This window comes from Gadus morhua, chromosome 9 (genome assembly GCF_902167405.1).
Source record: "Gadus morhua chromosome 9, gadMor3.0, whole genome shotgun sequence".
In the NCBI taxonomy this organism is placed as follows: domain Eukaryota; kingdom Metazoa; phylum Chordata; class Actinopteri; order Gadiformes; family Gadidae; genus Gadus; species Gadus morhua.
The window spans coordinates 23536778-23554854 of NC_044056.1; the positions used below are offsets into that span (position 1 = coordinate 23536778).

At 45.1% G+C, this 18077-nt stretch overlaps 1 protein-coding gene across 4 annotated transcripts; it reads left to right on the forward strand.

Annotated features, from left to right (window-relative positions):
• Positions 1-7: 7 nt before the first annotated feature.
• On the forward strand, positions 8-17290 carry ap4e1 (adaptor related protein complex 4 subunit epsilon 1). 4 transcript variants are annotated; one of them, XM_030365954.1, is made up of 22 exons: positions 72-296; positions 434-597; positions 989-1060; positions 1188-1311; positions 1431-1504; positions 1660-1781; positions 1967-2126; positions 2233-2399; positions 2497-2570; positions 2662-2784; positions 3395-3504; positions 3798-3937; positions 5468-5580; positions 5676-5794; positions 6516-6818; positions 7126-7237; positions 7483-7621; positions 7810-8080; positions 8158-8760; positions 8984-9183; positions 15088-15248; positions 15665-17290. In XM_030365954.1, exons 2-22 carry the CDS (start codon positions 463-465, stop codon positions 15823-15825), a joined length of 3483 nt encoding a protein of 1160 aa, XP_030221814.1. In that variant the 5' UTR covers positions 72-296; positions 434-462; the 3' UTR covers positions 15826-17290. The 4 variants fall into 4 exon arrangements, with proteins under 4 accessions (XP_030221813.1, XP_030221815.1, XP_030221816.1 ...); XM_030365953.1 differs by having other exon boundaries at positions 8-597; XM_030365955.1 differs by having other exon boundaries at positions 8-597; positions 7813-8080.
• The last annotated feature ends 787 nt before the right edge of the window (positions 17291-18077 follow it).

Sequence of the window (18077 nt, forward strand, 5' to 3'; positions counted from 1 at the left end):
TGTGAACGCAGTGGACTCGCCTGCGAGCGCCCCGCGTGGACAGAGATTATTACTGCAACCAGTCCAGAAAACCGGAACTAACCAGCGAGTGCCCATTCTCCTCATATTAGACATTCTCTGGTACTATACCTAAGCTACTTAGTACGGATAGTATGGATATTGGAACAGGCTAACTTGGGAATCATGCCCTACGTCAAGAATTCCGAACTACCCCTTTAAAACAGTTTTACAATTGAAAGCGGACGTGACATCATCTTTGAGCTGCCGCCGCCGCTGCCGAATCAAAACATTGGCCGGTATGTCAAAATGATATTTCACAACTCGGGATACCGTGAAACATGGAGGTGTAGATGTTGCCCTTTCTAATAAACGAGCCTTCCTTGGAGATGAATTGAACGGTATATTATTATAAATATATATACATCGATATCAGCTGGATCCAGTCCTGTGTGGGGCGTCAGGATGAGTGATGTGGTGGAGAGGACACTGACGGCGCTGCCCAGCCTGCTGTCCTCAGACCCCTCGCCAGGGAGACCGTCCTCCACCTCCAAACTAGGAACTCTGATCAGGGGGATCACTGAGTTAACATCCAAACATGTGAGTTTATTGTATTTGGGCATCGAAACACAGTGTGGTGGAAGGAGGAACCCCCCGCTCTGCGTTCCTCCTCAAGATGTCCGCCTTGCTAATAAATATAGTGTTTATTCCGGCCCTCTTGGGGGTCAGTGTCGGGTCATAAGTATATGGCCTTTTAAGCCCTTTGAGACTGTACCGATGATTAGGGCTATACAAATATAATTGAATTGAATTGTGGTTGTGCTGTAACAGAGTCCACTGTCCTCACTGGTTGTCCTTCTCAGCCATGGACAATAACACACACACAATAACACACAGAAACAGATTCCAGAGTCCTTACAGAGCCCCTTTCAGTCATGGACAATAACACACTCCAGGTTTATTTACTGTTTTCTCTGATTCCCCCCTCAAGGATGAAGAGAAACTTATTCAACGTGAACTTGTTTCCATCAAAGAGCAGGTGTCTTCTCCCAACACGACCATGGTACTGGTACTTTCCTTTTTGGTTTTTAATATGTGGAATATATTCTTGCCATTTTGTTAAAAAGTACATGAATGCATGGGTTACTTATGAGGGATGTGTTTTGCTGATGTGTTGTGGACTCCTTCAGAGGCAGATGAAGGAGCTGATGGTGCGGGCGGTCTACTGTGAGATGCTGGGTTACGAGGCCTCCTTCAGCTACATCCATGCCATCAAACTGGCCCAGCAGGGCACGGCTCTGGACAAGAGAGTCGGTACGTTATCTGGTTTCTTCGTCGTCTCAATGTACCAAGACATTCTTAAGTAGACACATTTCGAATAATGGAACTATTTGTGTCTATATACATTTTTGTATATTTATGTTTTTTTTTAGGTTACCTGGCTGTATCCTTGTTTCTGAATGAGAGCCATGAGCTCCTGCTCCTTCTGGTCAACACTGTATTAAAAGTGAGTGTTTGCTTGATAATCAAAGTAAGTGTGTTTGGTTCACAGTAGTGCTACCTAGATCTCCAAACCCTCCCCTCACAGTGACAGGGAAGTTGCACATTTGGATGAGGTGGATGTTTGTACACTGAGATGCTGATCTGTTGGTGTCTCTGCAGGATCTTCAGAGCACAAATCTGATAGAAGTGTGCATGGCGCTCACCGTTGTTGGTCAAGTATTTCCCAAAGATATGATCCCTGCAATCCTTCCCATGGTAGAGGAGAAACTCAATCACCCAAAGTAAGAACTGAAACAGACAGCTTTTAGTGTTGTAATTTCTATATAGCATTAAACTTTACTTCACTTATTATAAAGTTTGACATTTATTTTTATTACATTGTTCTTCTGGATGTGTTTTTCTGGTCCTTCCGTGTTTTTCATGTATTGTAACAGAATAGGTTTTAACCCTCATAACTTCTAAACAGAGAGATTATCCGGAGGAAAGCCGTCCTGGCCCTCTACAAGTTCTACCTGATAGCGCCCAACCAGGTCCAACACATTCACAGCAAGTTCCGTAAGGCTCTGTGTGACAAGGACCCAGGCGTGATGTCTGCCTCACTACACATTTACCTGGAGATGGTCACGGTAGGCTCCTCCTCCAATCAGCCATGTCTAAGTATTGAGTATAATATGTTGCTTTGATTCATGATCAAAGGACAGTATTACCATCCTGCTGATTCTTGCCTTGCAGGAGAAGCCGGAGAGCTACAAGGATCTAGTGGTGAGTTTTGTGACCATCTTGAAGCAGGTGGTGGGTGGGAAACTTCCCATTGACTTCAACTACCATAGCGTACCCGCTCCCTGGCTTCAGATCCAGCTCCTCAGAATCCTATCCTTACTGGGGAAGAACGATCGGAGGTAACCCAGGGACTCCATCGTCTATTTGATGAGTGCGGATGACGTGATGTTAGTGCAATACGTTGGACTTACATGTGATTGTTGTGGGTCTCTGCAGTACTAGTGAGATGATGTATGAGGTCCTGGATGAGTCTCTCCGACGAGCAGAGATGAACCACAACATCACCTATGGTACCTTAAATCGATCATGCATTCATGACTATCATGTATTTACTCAGCTGTTCCTTGTACTCACCTTGTACTCACAAAAAATGTTTTACAGCAATATTGTTTGAGTGTGTGAAGACTATTTACACAATTCACCCGAAAGCTGAGCTGTTGGAAAAAGCTGCAAAGTGCATTGGCAACTTTGTTCTGTCACCAAAAATAAACTTGAAATACTTGGGTAAGGTTTTGTTCCAAATGACTTGCTTCTTAGATCTAATCTTTATATGATAAGAGCATATTCATAGTAGTACATATATATTTGTAGTAGAGCTGTCAGTTAAACGCGTTATTAACGGCGTTAACGCAAACCAAATTTAACGGCGTTAAATTTGTTATCGCGCGATTAACGCAATTATTTTATAAAAAAAAAAATGTTTTTTTTTTTTTTTTTTTTTCTTTGGCTCAAAACAAAGAAGCAGTAGCCTGACTGCTATGTTCAAATGACATTTGTTCAAAGCAGTCGTTTAATTGCACTATAGGCTCTTTTTTTGTATCGTCCTGTTTTGATCAGTGTATATGCCAATGTTGTTATCATTAAAAATCATTTGCACAAGGCAAGCCGATGCACTTCACCATGTTGATAAGAGAATTAAAATGAGAAGAATTATGGGACAAAAAAATCAAGGGATATTTAGCATAGAAAAATGTGTGATTAATCGCGATTAATTAGAGTTAACTATGACATTAATGCGATTAATCACGATTAAATATTTTAATCGCTTGACAGCTCTAATTTGTAGTAATACATAGAACCTTGTTCATGCTGTTAACCTGCGTTGCTCTTGAAGGACTCAAAGCCCTCACCTATGTGGTGCAGCAGGACGCTAACCTGGCTCTACAGCACCAGATGACAATCATCGAGTGCCTGGATCACGCAGACCTGATCATAAAGCGAGAGGTGGGAGGAAGCACAGTGTTTCTAGGTGGAAGTGTGACCAGTGTGGACAGATAACTGACTTGTGCACTTGTTATCTTTTAATTTAGACAACATAAATGGTTTGAGATCTTACATAAGTACTAATACCTGAATTCATTAATTTCGTCTCGCCTCATCCATCTGATCCATTTTATTAGCAGTTACTCAAAGTTATATTGAATACTTTGGTTGTTCTCAGACTGGCATGATATTCACTTTAGCAGACAAAGTGATTTACCTAATGTAATGTAATGTATTGTTGTGGTTAACGACAGACCCTGGAGCTGCTGTTTCGGATCACTAATGGTCAGAATGTTAAGGTGATCGTGGAGAAGTTGCTGGAATTCCTCCGTCACAGTAAGGACGACTACGTCACCATAGACCTCGGGGGAAAGGTGACGGAGCTGGCAGAGAAATATCCTTCAGAAATGATTTCAAACTCTTTGTGGTGCATGAATGAATGAATGAACACTTGGAATGATTCCCTTACATTTAATAGGTTGTACAAGGTGCAATGTAGGGTTAGGTGGATTCTAGCAGTGAGGTTGAGTACCCCCCCCCCCTTTAAACCACGTAGAGACTTAAACAATGGCCTGTGGGGTGCCAGAAGGTATTCAAAAATGACCGTCTACGCCAGGGATGGGCAACTGGCGGCCCGCGGCCCGCATCCTCATTCAGTGCGGCCCGCATCCTCACTCAGTCAGGCCCGCACATAATAAAAAAAAAAAAAAAAGAATAATTGATCGAGTTACAGAAAACTCGGTCAAGAAAGATGAGAAGAATTCATAGAATTCGAAGGCAAACCCATGCGTCTAGTTTGCTTAGAAGCGATATCAGTCATTAAAGATATCCACTTAAGACGCCACTACAACTACTACAACTGCTTGTTGGGTTTGAGTTCATTGAGTTGTTACACTTAATGTTGGGCCACTGTTTTTTGACTTCATTGAATGATGATGTATGTGAGCCCTTTGCGATGATAAAAATACTGACCATTCATGTGGCTGTTTGAGCATGGAAAACATGAAATTAATGTATGTTGGTTCAATTAACATACCGTACATAGGTTATGATTCTGGATGATTTTTTAGGTAGTGGCCATCCCCAAAATGCACCAGAATACAGGAAATCATATCTACCAAATTCAAAATTGTGTAGCTTCTCTCAGCTCACGTTTAGTTGAAGTGTGCAGTCATGTGGCCCTCCGATGGTTATGATGAAAAATGTGGCCCTCTTTATCATGAAAGTTGCCCATCCCTGGTCTACGCAATCATTGAGTAGCCAACTGTGAAGTGATGAGGTTTCTCCATGGATTATGAATTGTATTTAGTTATTTAGTAGAGTGACGTTGCTAGGTACGAGTCCTGTCTCTAATGCTTTAAATCTGTATAGAGGCGGCAATCTCACTATCAACCAAACATTCCAGCGATCAACAGTTTCATACTGTCCCTGATCATAGTTCTTGCCAATGTTTCCAACAATCAAGGCTGAGCTTGGTAAATATACCCACATGGCCACTAGGAATGCAAGAAATAGTAAGTAATTGTAATTGAACAAACGGTCCAATTTTCGAAGGTAATTTTTTATCCCTACTTTCCGCAGTCCATGTTCCACACCGAAGCACGGCTGGTCACACAGCTTCTGACCTGCTTCTTACCGTTTCAGCTTTAATGTTTTATCTATTGGGGACAATCATTCATATGCTATGCATTTCGATGATTACTAGATGCATATATGCATATGCTTGCATATATAATCATAATTTGATGAAACAAGCTGCTTGTTGACACGGTTAAACTTAAACAGTCCTTACTTTCAGCATAGTTTCCCAAATAAATCAAAAGCTGAGCAAGGCAGCAGTAAGGAGCGCTTACAAAACTGGTATTTAACTGAAGAAGTAGCGTAACATTTCTAAAGGTGTTTATCTTCCTATAAACGAATGTACATATGCCCCGGACAACTCCTGGTTCATCAGGACCATGAACACAGTCTTCCTGCTGGTCGGAGACCAGATGCAGCCGGACATCCCCAACAGCTTCCTGAGACTGCTGTCTGAGGGTATGTTCACTTCTCAAGGGAGGTTCCTTCCCACCTCCTGGCCTTAGTGTCTAACACCTGCTCACTGCTCTCCTTCTCTGTGCGTCTGGCCCAAGGGTTTGAGAGCGCTGAGGAGGACCAGCAGCTGCGGCTGCTGGCGGTGGACTCCTACGTGTCCCTGCTCCAGGAGCAGCCCGCCCGGCTGCCTCAGCGCTTCCTCCAGGTCATCAGCTGGGTGAGCAACACTGCCCACCTTCATCATCATCCACATTATCATCATCCTCATCGAAGGGCAGCATGGGGCTCAGGAGGTAGAGCGGGTCGGCTGGTCACCGAAAGGTTGCTAGTTAGATCTCCAGCTCCTCCTAATTGAGTGTCGAGGTGTCCCTGAGCAAGACGCCTCACCCTAACTGACCCCGACAAGCTGGCTGTCGCCATGGTTGACTCCGCCGTCGGTGTGTGATTGTGTTTTATGAATGGGTGAATGTTAGGCCATATTGTAAAGTGCTTTGAGTTAGGAACAGCGCTATATAAATGCAGTTCCATCATCTCGACATATATTGAGAATGAAGGTATAGGGTGCACACACGTATCATCTCGTCAGGGCTGCATTGGAAAGATTGAATTGCCTATGAGGCAGCCCATCACAATATTTCAAGGTTAATTATTTATATAAAGTAATGGTGAATGCTAATTGCAAGAGTTACCATATTTTTTTCTTGATTTGTTTGACAGGCACTCAATAAAGAATAATTCGTTAATGTGTTAATGATAAAAAGTCGCCATAAATATATGCATTTTTGAAGCTTTAAGAACTGAAAGCAATTGTTCGATAATGAATTAATAAATAAAACAATTACAATTATAATTGATTCATTCCTGTCAATGGATTCACCGTTCCCATAGGTCCCAGCGGCCTTAAGCCATTTGTGTTGTTCTCGCTCCCTGTGGACCAGGTGCTGGGGGAATACTCTAGTGTAAAGGAAGGCCTCGAGCCAGCCACTGTCCTGAGACTCCTGGCCCCGCTGCTGGACCTGAGACACTGCAGCAGTGAGACCAAGAGCTGGGTGCTGGCGGCCATGACCAAGCTGAGCGCCGGCCCCGCCTGCCTGTCGGTGGCCCAGGAGCTGGCCGAGCGCCACGGCGGCTCCCTGGACACCACGCTGAGACAGAGGCTCCACGAGCTGCAGCACCTGGCCTCAGACGGCGAGCTGCTGCGCAGGGTGCTGCCGTGCAGCGACGGCCTGGAGCCCCTAGAGGTGAGGGGTCCCCTCAGAGACCCACTGAAGTCAAGAGTGGACCGTCGGGCTGCTGTGGTGCTTGATGAGATGATGCAATCCAGTTTTATCTAGATGTTCATCATTTATAATATCTTTTATTTATTATATATATATATTTATATTTATTTAATTTATTCTAACCTCAGTCCTCAAAAGTCCAAATATCTGTAGAGAATCTGATCAACTATAGACAATTAATAAAACTATAGATAATTTAAATCAAATCTTGGTGACACTTCCTCCGTGTTTTTCTTCTTTCTACACGTCCTTCCTGGACTCTGGACAGGTGGATTCAACGTTGTCCTTTCTGGACGGGTTTGTTTCTGAGGCCCTGGCTGCGGGGGCTGCGCCGTACAAACCCCCCCATCAGAGGCAGGAGGAGCTGGCGCAGGAGAAAGGTATTGCCGGGAGACACCGCTCCTCCTTCACTCTGTAGGCTCGCCTTTATCCTGAGTGATGCACTGCGTATGTTGTGGGATAAGTATCATTAAAGAGCAGGTAGTGGTCATCCTGCTGAACGAGGCCTAACCCCCCAGCTGTCTACATTGGCAATAGAACCAAGCTCTTATTGGCTGAGAGCCACACAGCCTAACCCCGAGTGGCCTTTCTTAACCATTATACTGTGGTTGCTTTCCCTCCTCAGCTCTGAGCGTGGAGCCCTACGGCCTGTCTCTGCCTCTCAGCCTGTCCTCCTCCAGTATAGCAGGGAGACTCTCTCCCACCGTGCTCTCCATGAGCTCCGGCCTGTCGGGAAACAGCACCGAGCTCTCACCTAAAGGAGGGTATGGTATAGATCTTAATGTAATGACAGAACGCGATTGTTATTTCTTAATCACCCTGTCAAATGTATTCCTCTGACTGAAACACATGTTGTAGTGACTGTAGTAACTTGTAGTTAATGAATGATGCCCTTGTGTGTACCGACATGGAGCTGGGCTCTGACGCGTTGTCCTTCCCTCCGTCTCCTCAGCAGCGCTCTGAGGCTGGAGGGCGTGACACGGGTGTGGGGCAAGGAGGGATACCTCGCCAAGGCAGCGTTGAAGCCGGAGGAGGCGGCCAAGACGGAGGTCCCCTGCCCCCTTTCGGTCCTCCAGGAAGGAGGCTCTGCCCCACGGACGCCCGTGGTCTCCCTGCCCGCTCCTGCCCCCGGGCCCAGCCTGCAGGCGGAGCGGGAGAAGCAGCAGCTGGCCTCCTGTCTCTTCATGGGTCTGGGCTCCCAGGGCGCCGCCGGGCCGTGTCTGGTGAGATTGAACCGCTCTCCTCCCGCTCTGAACCACCAGGTCTGACGTGGTGTCCCCTAACGCGTTCATCTCAACAGATGGGAAAAGCGGAGCCGACACGCCATGGCTTCAGGAAGAAGGTCAAAGGTCAAGGGTCGTCCTCGGGCGCCAGAGGGCCATCGGGTGACTCCGCCTCTTCCTCCCCCTCCCCTCTCTCCGCTCAGAGCGCCATGGATAACTTGCTGTGCAGCAGCCCACTGGACTCCGGCTCCACCCCCTCTCCGGCTGACTCCGCCCCCTCTCCGGCTGACTCCGCCCCCTCTCCGGCTGACTCCGCCACATCTCCGGCTGACCCCGCCCCCCACCTCCCTCATGACCTTCCCGCCAACAACAGACCATGTGATGCACAAGAGGACCTCACGGAGGACACCGACACAAGTGAAACGGTCGTCGAGGGGAACAGTGTGGCGGTGGTCGACCCCTATGACCCCGAGCCCCTGTGTTTGAGCCCCCATCTGCCCGAGGAGCTGTGCGGGCTGCCCCGCTCAGAGATCAGACCCCTCTGCCGCGACGCCAGCCTGGTGCTCTCCGCCTGCTGCGTCCGCACCGACCACTCCTCGCTGCTCGTCGTTTTCGTCTCCAACGCGTCCGACTCGGCCGCTCGGCGATTTGCACTGCAGATGACCTCCGGTGACCTTGAGGTACTTCTTGAGGACGTTGTATTCTAACCTTGTTCTGTAACGTGTGTCTGCCCAGGGCCTGCGGATGGAGATTACAAAGATGCTATTATTGGATGGAAAACAAACTAATTAAACAAATGTTAAGATAATGGTCCTAGTGTAGCACCATAACTTAACCAAACAGTAGGATGCTGAAGCATCCAGCTGGCTGTTCAGTCATTGGGTGTTGGTTGTTGGTGTGCAGGTGTCACGTGTGCGTGGTGGCCCTGAGGAGGAGGAGGAGCATGTGGAGGGCCACAGCGTGGCGGTGTACCAGTACTCCCTGGTCCCCACCAGGCCTTCGGTCCACATGGAGCTGGCCGGCCGGGCGTCCTACCAGCGGCCTGACGGGGAGCCTCAGAGCACGCCCTTCTCCTACGGCCTCTCCCTCCCCGACTTCATCAGGTGACGTATCCAAGCTCTATGTTTATCTGGTCATTATCAGTTCATCTGCTGACTGACTTCTGCGGTGGAAATCTGCCTAAACTAAATTTAGTAAATACATTTGGAAAAAGTATCTTGCATGATAATACAAGCAACAATCAAATGCAATGAGCTCAAGAGAATATTTTTTCTTCTACTGTCATTAGTCTGAACATGGTCAATAAAATAACTTTTCCTCGGGCCAATCCAGCGACGGCGCTACACCGGGGCTAAGGGGTGCTATAGCCCCGGAAAAAAAATGTGTAGCCCCAGTTAAGCCCCTCTAGCATTTTAACACTGTTTTGCAAATGTCGAGGATGATTTGAGAAATGTACCAAAGCGACTGAGAAAAACTGTAAAGGTTCATATGTATGCATTCTGTTCCAAATCCACGCTTGCGTGTTTGTACTGCGCCCGCCCCGTACCCCGTTTACCCTATGCTGCGCCTGCGTGTGTGTGTGTGTGTGAGAGAGAGAGGGGACAAGAGGGGGGAGGGCGGGGCCGGGGGGAGTCTTTTGTTTATATCACCTATTTGTTTATATATACTCCCGCGTTAAATAAAGGTTAATAAGGTTAGCTGCAAATGGATGTTTAAATAAGGCTAGCTGAAAATGAATCGTTGGTTGATCAAGAAAAGAGTGCAGGTAGAAAATGAAGAACCAATGAATGAAGTCTCCCAGACGGCCAACGAAGAAGAGGGAGATTCGAAAAATGAATCTGAGAGAGGAACTCCTGAGCCAGGACCAGAAGGAGCACCAGGGCAGTCCATCGCTGCTATCAGCTCTACATCCCCCGTTAGCTGCACTGCTGACACAGACACCAGCCCCTCTGATTTAAGCCAGTCACCTGCTAATGAACCGAGACGGCCTCTTCTTCGGCGTTATCCGGCCACCAAAGTTGGACAGCAGGATCGCTATTTTAATCGTAGATGGTATGAGGATTACAAATGGCTTGATTATTCCATTTCAAAGGACCGTGTTTTCTGCTTTGCATGCCGCCACTTTCAACGTCCAGGAAATCATGGCGAGAAGGCAGCATTTACCCACAACGGCTACCAGAACTGGAAGAAGGCGACAAGTTCCTTCAAGACACACAATGTTAGTGTGGAGCATAAATATGCTATGGCAGTGTGGAATGAGTGGACTATTCAGAACGAGTCTGGCTCAACAATTTGCAATGCTCTGAGTGATGGACATGCAAAAATAGTAAACGAGAACAGAGAGTATATGAGAGCAGTTGTGGAGTCATTGCGTTTCACCGCATACCAGGGACTTTCACAGAGAGGAGACACAGAGAATGACACGGCTGTCAACCAGGGAAACTTTCTTGAACTTTTACAGATGATAGGCAAATTTGACAAAACAGTTGCACAGAAAATATCTGACAATCCAAGAAATGCGAAGTACACACATCATGACATACAGAACGAAATACTGGACATTATGGCAAATATGATAAGCATGGATTAAAGTTCTCCGTCGCTACGACGGATTTCCGTCATTTGGAGTTCACAGAGGCCACTTCACATCTCCGATAACGTCGGGACAAATTTACAAACAGGTGTCATTTGGATAAACTAATAGCATATTAAGGATCTAAATAGGTACTTTCTCGCATAAAAAAATATTAAAACTTAAGAAAGTGATGTATTAACAGCACTGAAGCGAGAATTAAAACAGCTTTTAGCAGCTTTACCGCTACCGCTGCCGCGAAATGCATTCTGGGAAACTTGCATACTGTATACTGCGGTGCAGTCGGTCTGCTGTATACTGCATACTGTATCCCACATTCAGTATGCAGTATACAGTACATACCGCGCAGTATGTAGTCGGCAGTACGGTAGTATGCAGTTTCGAACATGGACATACACGCGTGTATTATGTCGTCATATGTCAACGCCGGTAAAATTGTCAAATTATATAGTGAGTATTTAAAAGGTCTACCGTTAAAATTGACTGAAAACACAAGCATTTTAATGTACATCCCGATTATATATTAAATATATCTTAAATATATATATACACACCATTTTCGCGCCACATCTTACGTCTCTTTGTTATGTTAGTGTTGAGTGTCAGAGCGAAAGTTAAGCTAGTATGAACTCCCTTATAATGATTGACGGCTCTGATGTATCGGATATTGATAAAACACAAAAAAATAAATGGAGATGGGCATGGCTGACGGAAACGGGGAACGATGGCAAGCCTTTTTTAGAGAGTAAAATATGAGACAAGCTTTGCAAAAAAAAAATCTTAGAGTCTAATTGAAAAGACAACAAAAAAATTGCAATAGATGCAAAAGAACAGCTGTTTAAAATCCTCCTCCTGTAAAACAGTATTGGTCGAGCATTTAAACGTGATGGCTGCATTTGGTGCTGACGTCTTATACATTTGTATTTCTTAAGCAGGTGTCAAGCAACCTAACCTGGAACATGTTTCACACACTGCACGTGACTTGGCTGTAGCGCGAATAAAATTTCAGTTAGAAGATTTTTTTTCACTTTAATCCCTGGATAAGGGATCAGATAAGTAGTGAAGTACAAGATGCTGAAATGTTTGCTTTGATGGTAGATGAGAGTAAGGACCTGAGTAAAACGGAACAAGTGTCTGTTGTGTTGCGCTACGTGAAAAATTATAAAGCTGTGGAAGAATTTCTCCATTTCACGCCAGCTGACGGTTTGGATGCAGTCACTTTTCACTACAATCAAAGACACTCTGAGCAAATGTAACATTGATCACACTGCCTGTATTGCTCAGTGTTATGACGGCGCTGCAGTGATGTCCGGTGTTCACAACGGGGTCCAAGAGAAATTCCGAGAAGAGGTCCCTCAGGCAATCTACATCCATTGCCATGCACACCGCCTCAATCTAGTTTTGGTGGACTGTGTGAGAAACGTGAAGCCAGCGGGGGATTTTTTTGTTATTGTGCAAGACATGTACAAGTTTTTCTCAGGCTCATTTGTCCATGTCCATTTCGTTAAGAAGCAACGGGAACTTGAGCCCTCTCAGCAGCCCATTGAACTCAAGAAACTGTCCGATACGCGCTGGTCCTGCCAGTATCACTCGCTATGGGCAGTGCAAAAAACCCTACCCGCCATCATTGCATCGTTAAATGACATTAAGGCGCAACCAAATCCACGCAGATCCACTGATGCTCGGTCATTACTCGCACTCATTGATGCTGAATTCATCCTCCACCTTGTTCTGTTTGAGGATCTTTTTCGTACAGCAAAGTTCATGTCTGACACTCTACAGTCCCCCGAACTTTTGCTGGAGACTGCCACCGACCTCGCGCACTCAGTCATCACGGGCCTAAAAGAAAAGCGCACAGAGGACTCTTGGAGAGCCATATGGAGCAAGGCAGAGGCGCTCTGCACCAAAGTCGGTGTCGCAAAACCACCGCAGCTCCCACAACAGAAGAGGCAATCTCAACAACCTCACCATCTGCAGTACTATGTAGTTGAAGCTCCAGTTCAAACATAGCATCCATACATGTCCTCTCTGGATAAACTCCGAACATCCTCATTCTACCCTGTCATTGACCGACTAGTGAATGAAATTACACGACGGTTTTCAACAGAAGCAGGTGCCGTTCTCATGAGCCCATGGCGCAGTTGTATGGGATCAAAAAGGATGACCTGCTGGCCGAGGTGCACCAGATGCGCCGGCTCTTGGAAAGAAAAAAAGAACAAGGTGAAACACTCAGCAGCACACTGGAATTTCTGTCCATGCTTAAACCTTACAAAGACTCCTTTGAGGACATCTATAAACTTTTGCGCATTGCTGTTACACTGCCTGTAACCTCCGCTTCATGCGAGCGCAGTTTTTCGTGCATGCGGAGCGTAAAAACCTACTTGAGGAACAGAATGGCAAACCCTCGACTCGGCAACCTTGCCTGCCTGTCCATACACGCAGTAAGAACCAAGGCCCTGGATGTCCAGAAAATTATAGACTCATTTGCACTCAACCACAGCAATAGACGCATCGTCCTTCTGTGATTTTTTTTTTTTTTTTTATCATTCATACAAGCTGTTCGCACTTCTCGTTGCGGCTGCACTTTGTAGCCTATGTTATGAGTTTTACTTTTAATATAATGTAAGTTATGATGTTGTCAATGCATAGTTGTTTGTTTTCATTTAATACTTGTTGCAATTTGGATGTTTTCTTCTCGTTGCGGCTGCACTTTGTAGTTATGAGTTTTACTATTAATGTAATGTAGCCTAAGTTATTATGTTGTGATCCGAGACAATATTGTCAATGCATAGTTGTTTGTTTTAATTTATTATGCATATGAAATAAATACTTGTTGCATTTTGGATGTATTGTCTGGTTATGGGCAGGCGCATGGTCGCTGTCCGGAGCTGAATGTCACCTTTGCACGCACGTGAAACATTTCCGCCATAGCCCCTTGTATTACATTCTCGTGCTGTGTATCATAGCTTCTTTTATTGAAGAAAAAAACCAAGAACCTCTTTTATAAAGTAAGCAACGTCATGAAAATCAATTATTTTCTTAGCTACCCCACGTATCGGTCAAGCCCCCCCTTAGCACCGGGAGAGAAAAAATCCTGCCGCCGTGCATGGGCCAATCCCAGACACTGACAAATCACTGCTTGTATGAGTATGTTTTGTGAAACCCCAATTCCAGTGAATTTGGGATGTTGTGTAAAACATAAATAAAAACAGAATACAATGATTTGCAAATCTTTTTCAACCTATTTTCAAATGAATATACTACGAAGACAAGGTATTTAATGTTTAAACTGATAAACCTTGTTTTTTTTTGCAAATATTCACTCGTTTTGAATTTGATGGATGCAACATGTTCCAAAAAAGTTGGGACAGGGTCAACAAAACACTGGGAAAGTTGAAGAATGCTCAAAAAACACCTGTTTGGAACATTCCACAGGTGAACAGGTTAATTGGAAACGGTCAATGTCATGATTTGGTATAAAAGAAGCATCAGTCATTCGCAAGCAAGGATTGGGCGAGGTCACCACTTTTGAACAACTGTGTGAGTTAATAGCCCAACAGTTTAAAAACAACTGTATGTACCTTTCAGAATTAAAGGTGCCTTCACACCTAAATGTGCAAGTTGCCCATGCCATGGGCACTAACACACCCCCATTCCATCAAAGATGCTGGTTTTTGAACTTTTCGCTGATAACAATCCGCATGGTCCTTTTCCTCTTTGACCGGAGGACATGACCCTAATTTCCAAAAACAATTTGAAATTTGGACTAGTCAGACCACAGCACACTTTTCCACTTTGTGTCAGTCCATCTCAGATGAGCTTGGGCCCAGAGAAGCTGCCGCCGGCATGCAAAAAAAACAGTTTATGAGTTAAATTGGAATTAGGGTTATATTTTGGATCCATCTTAAAGATCCAATATCATGCTTTTTTAGGGTTAATAATGGCATTTAGGGCTACTATTTGAATAGGGTTACATGCCTGTATGTTAGAAATCCCCCCTATTATTCTCAAACTGTTCATTTCGGCAAAAACAATTTGAGCGTTGTTAAAAAACGTTCTGTTTTGTATCATGTCGCTTTAAGTCCCCCCTCCCTAGTAGCCCAGTCTGCTGTTATTGTTTGAATGCTTTACGCTTCGGCAAATTGTCCCCCCCCCCCCCTGCACTTCAGCACTGCCCACTGTGCAGTCTTGACGGACCACTGTTACAGAAGTAAAGTTTGAGCGCAAACAAGCTGTTTCACACACTTATTGAGGTGCCTTCTTGGAGGGCGCGAATACTCCCCCTGGCTCAGACTTAGATTTTTGTAGCTTAGCAGACGTAAAGCATGTATACATATGTCAACAGTCTAAAGCAAAGGAGAATTAAAGAATATCCCCCCTTTAACGGTTCCTCGTGGTCCCCTGGGGGGAGCAGGCCACTGAGCGTGTCCACGGAGGAGTACGGACGGCTGTGGCTGGCCTCCTCAAACGACATCAAGCAGAACCTGGCGCTGCTCAGCCAGGAGCCGGACCCCCTGAGGGCCACGCTGCACCGCCTGAGGGACCGACTGCAGCTCAACGTCGTGGACATCATAGGTGGGGACAGAATCTCTGCAACCCTCAACACACCCGGGGAATACGTTTCATCGATGAAATGTCGTGACTGTTGGTCCGGGTTAAGATTTAAAAAATAGAGGCTCACCTGGTAAAGGCTCAGTCCTGATCGCAGCGACACCTGTTCGATTCCTGCCAGTGTTCCTCTGCTGCATGTCCTCCTCTCTCTCTCCCATACCTTCCTGTCGATCATAAAAAGCATAAGAATGCAGAAATAAAATGCAAAAATAAATTTTAAATATAATTCTATCATGTTTATCTTTTCTTTTTTTTTTGCATCCTAAGATAATAATTGTTCTGATAGAGATCTTGTATCAGTATTGGCCATCATGAGGAGTTATTCTGACTGACCTCAGTTAATACACGTGCCTCTCTAATGGATTTCCTTCTCGTTCCAGCGTCGGAGGGCATCGTGGCCTGCCAGCTGCTGCAGGGCCCACCCTGCCTGATGCACTGCCGCCTCAACGCCGGCTGCCTGGCTGTGTGGCTGCGCTCCTCTCTCCCTGAGCTCCCAGACTGCCTGCTGTACCACTGTCAGAGGGCCCTGGCCCAGCACTGACAGAGGGCCCTGACAGAGGGCCCTGGCAGTGGGCCCCTGGCTGAGCACTGACTAAGGGCCCCTGGCTGAGCTCTGACAGGCCCCTGGCCCGGCACTGACAGAGGGCCCTGGCTGATCAATGACCGAGAGCGCCTGGCAGAGCACGGACATTCTCTCATCACTACATATAACTTATTGCCTGAAAAACCAATGAACAACAAACCAGGTTTACGTCATTCTGTTTGCCTCTTCCTCATGGAGACGCTCAGGGGAGGAGTTGACTGAGTGTACCCCCGCAGATATGAGTCACGCATGGTGGTGGTAGTTTACTGAACACAGACATGTCTTAATTAATAGAGCTGGCCTGCCAGGACTTGAAGACTTAAACTGGCGGGATGCATAGTTTGTCTTTGTTTGGTTGAAGAACACTGCAAACTCTTGAATAACACGTCTGACTGGCACTTTTAGTAAGAGTTCGTTCTGAGAGGTCTTTAAAGATTCATTTCATTGGATCAAGAGCTGCAGCAGTGAAAACATAATGTGTGAAACAGCCTGTCATTTTGTCCATGTCACGTTCCGTCCTACAATCAATATTGCCTCATCAATATTTTCTCAACACTGTTGGATTCGCATTACTACATTGGGAATAAGTTGATACGATTTTAGCAAATCTCAAAGGCCTTTGATGGAAATTTCTCAAAGAAGATTCCTCACAACGATACCAAAGTTTAAGTAATAATCAAATTAGACCATCGGTAGAGAGGGAAAATTCAGTACACTGTTAGTGGTGTGGTTACTGGTTATCAGTAGAGGATGATACAGACTTCGGCAAGCAGCCTTTTATTACTGTTTGCCTTAACACTACTGAGTATCCACTCCCTACAAGGCCTCAATATGGAGGTCTGTCAGGAGTATCAAAATCTGCTGTCCCAGATTCAAGCACTTATCCTGCTGAAAAATGTCTTGAAACCGGGCGGGGGGGGGGGGAATGGATATTGGATGCATGGATTTTTGGTTATTGACATCTCCCGTTCTTTTGATGTCCTTCATTCTCTGTCCCACTTTATCTATGCAGTCACACATTTCATTCATACTAAGTGCTGAATCCTAGTGGTCTTTGATTATTATATTTTTATATTAATGCTCACCCTCCAACATATTTATGGACTATATATTCTTAAAGAAAGAAAGAATCTTTTTTTTATATTGATTTCAAAAACATTGTCTAGGGTTCTCATTCTAGTTGATTCCATGGCTGTATGACTGCAGTCTGCAGAGATTTATTTTGGCATGAACTATTAAGATGACGAGATAATGTTTTTGTTTGATTTGTCTTGGTGTGAAGCACAATATGACACATACAATCTGAAGTGTAAACGGGATACTAAGGTGGCTTTTGATTGTGCCTGTGGTACAGAAATATCAGTGTTATTTTAGTGCCTGACAGCTATTATAACTTATGAATAAATTGAGCTTTTTAAACGGACATGATTTTGGTTTTTTTTAGGCTTCTGTGTTGGCAATAAAACTAAGGAAAATCCAAATAAATAAAGTATGCTGCCATATATATTTAGCGATTTGTTCAGAATAGGATGGTTGGTTTCCGATAAGACCAATGCTATGATAATATATCTTTATATAATATTCCAAAAAAGTACATCGGATATGGTTTCTGGTAGATGTCACCGGAGAAAGGCAGCGCCCCAAGGAGCTTAACGCAGAGACCACAAACCTGTCAACATGGGTTTGTTGTGGCTTTAACTGTGCTAATCGCAAAAGCCATGGATGGCATTTGAAACCTGGATTTCCCCCTCTTTAATAAAATAGGGAGAAAAAAATTGCGTCATCTGCCAAAACATGCCTCACATCCCTTTCCATTATGATTATTATGGGGCATTTATACATATTTTGATGTTTTTAACTCGTAGCACATTTTTTCCCAAGTTATTGGACAATGGACACTTTATAAGTGCACTTTAAGCCTGATTTGGAGGGGTTAAGACCACAATAGGGGGAAATGCGCTTAACATTAACTGTGACAAACAACTCTGTCAGAATCCCATTTAGGGCGGTTTAGACATGAAGGCCGTACAGAGGACCACCTCATGAGAGTCGTTGAGGCTTTTCCATAAACAATCATGAAGTGTGGTGCTGGTGTGTCCCACATTTTGTTGCTCTGATTAGTTGTCGGTCTATGCAATTGCACGAAGAAGAATTTTGGTTTGCTGCTGTTGATAACGCCCCCTGGAAATCTGAAAATGATCCGAGAAGTT

Excerpts from the sequence above, each read along its gene's own strand:
- ap4e1 (XM_030365953.1), top strand. The coding sequence starts at position 463 with ATGAGTGATGTGGTGGAGAGGACACTGACGGCGCTGCCCAGCCTGCTG. Across the intron at positions 2,400-2,496 it reads CTGGGGAAGAACGATCGGAG|TACTAGTGAGATGATGTATG; the intron begins GTAACCCAGGGA and ends GGGTCTCTGCAG. Across the intron at positions 2,571-2,661 it reads GAACCACAACATCACCTATG|CAATATTGTTTGAGTGTGTG; the intron begins GTACCTTAAATC and ends AATGTTTTACAG.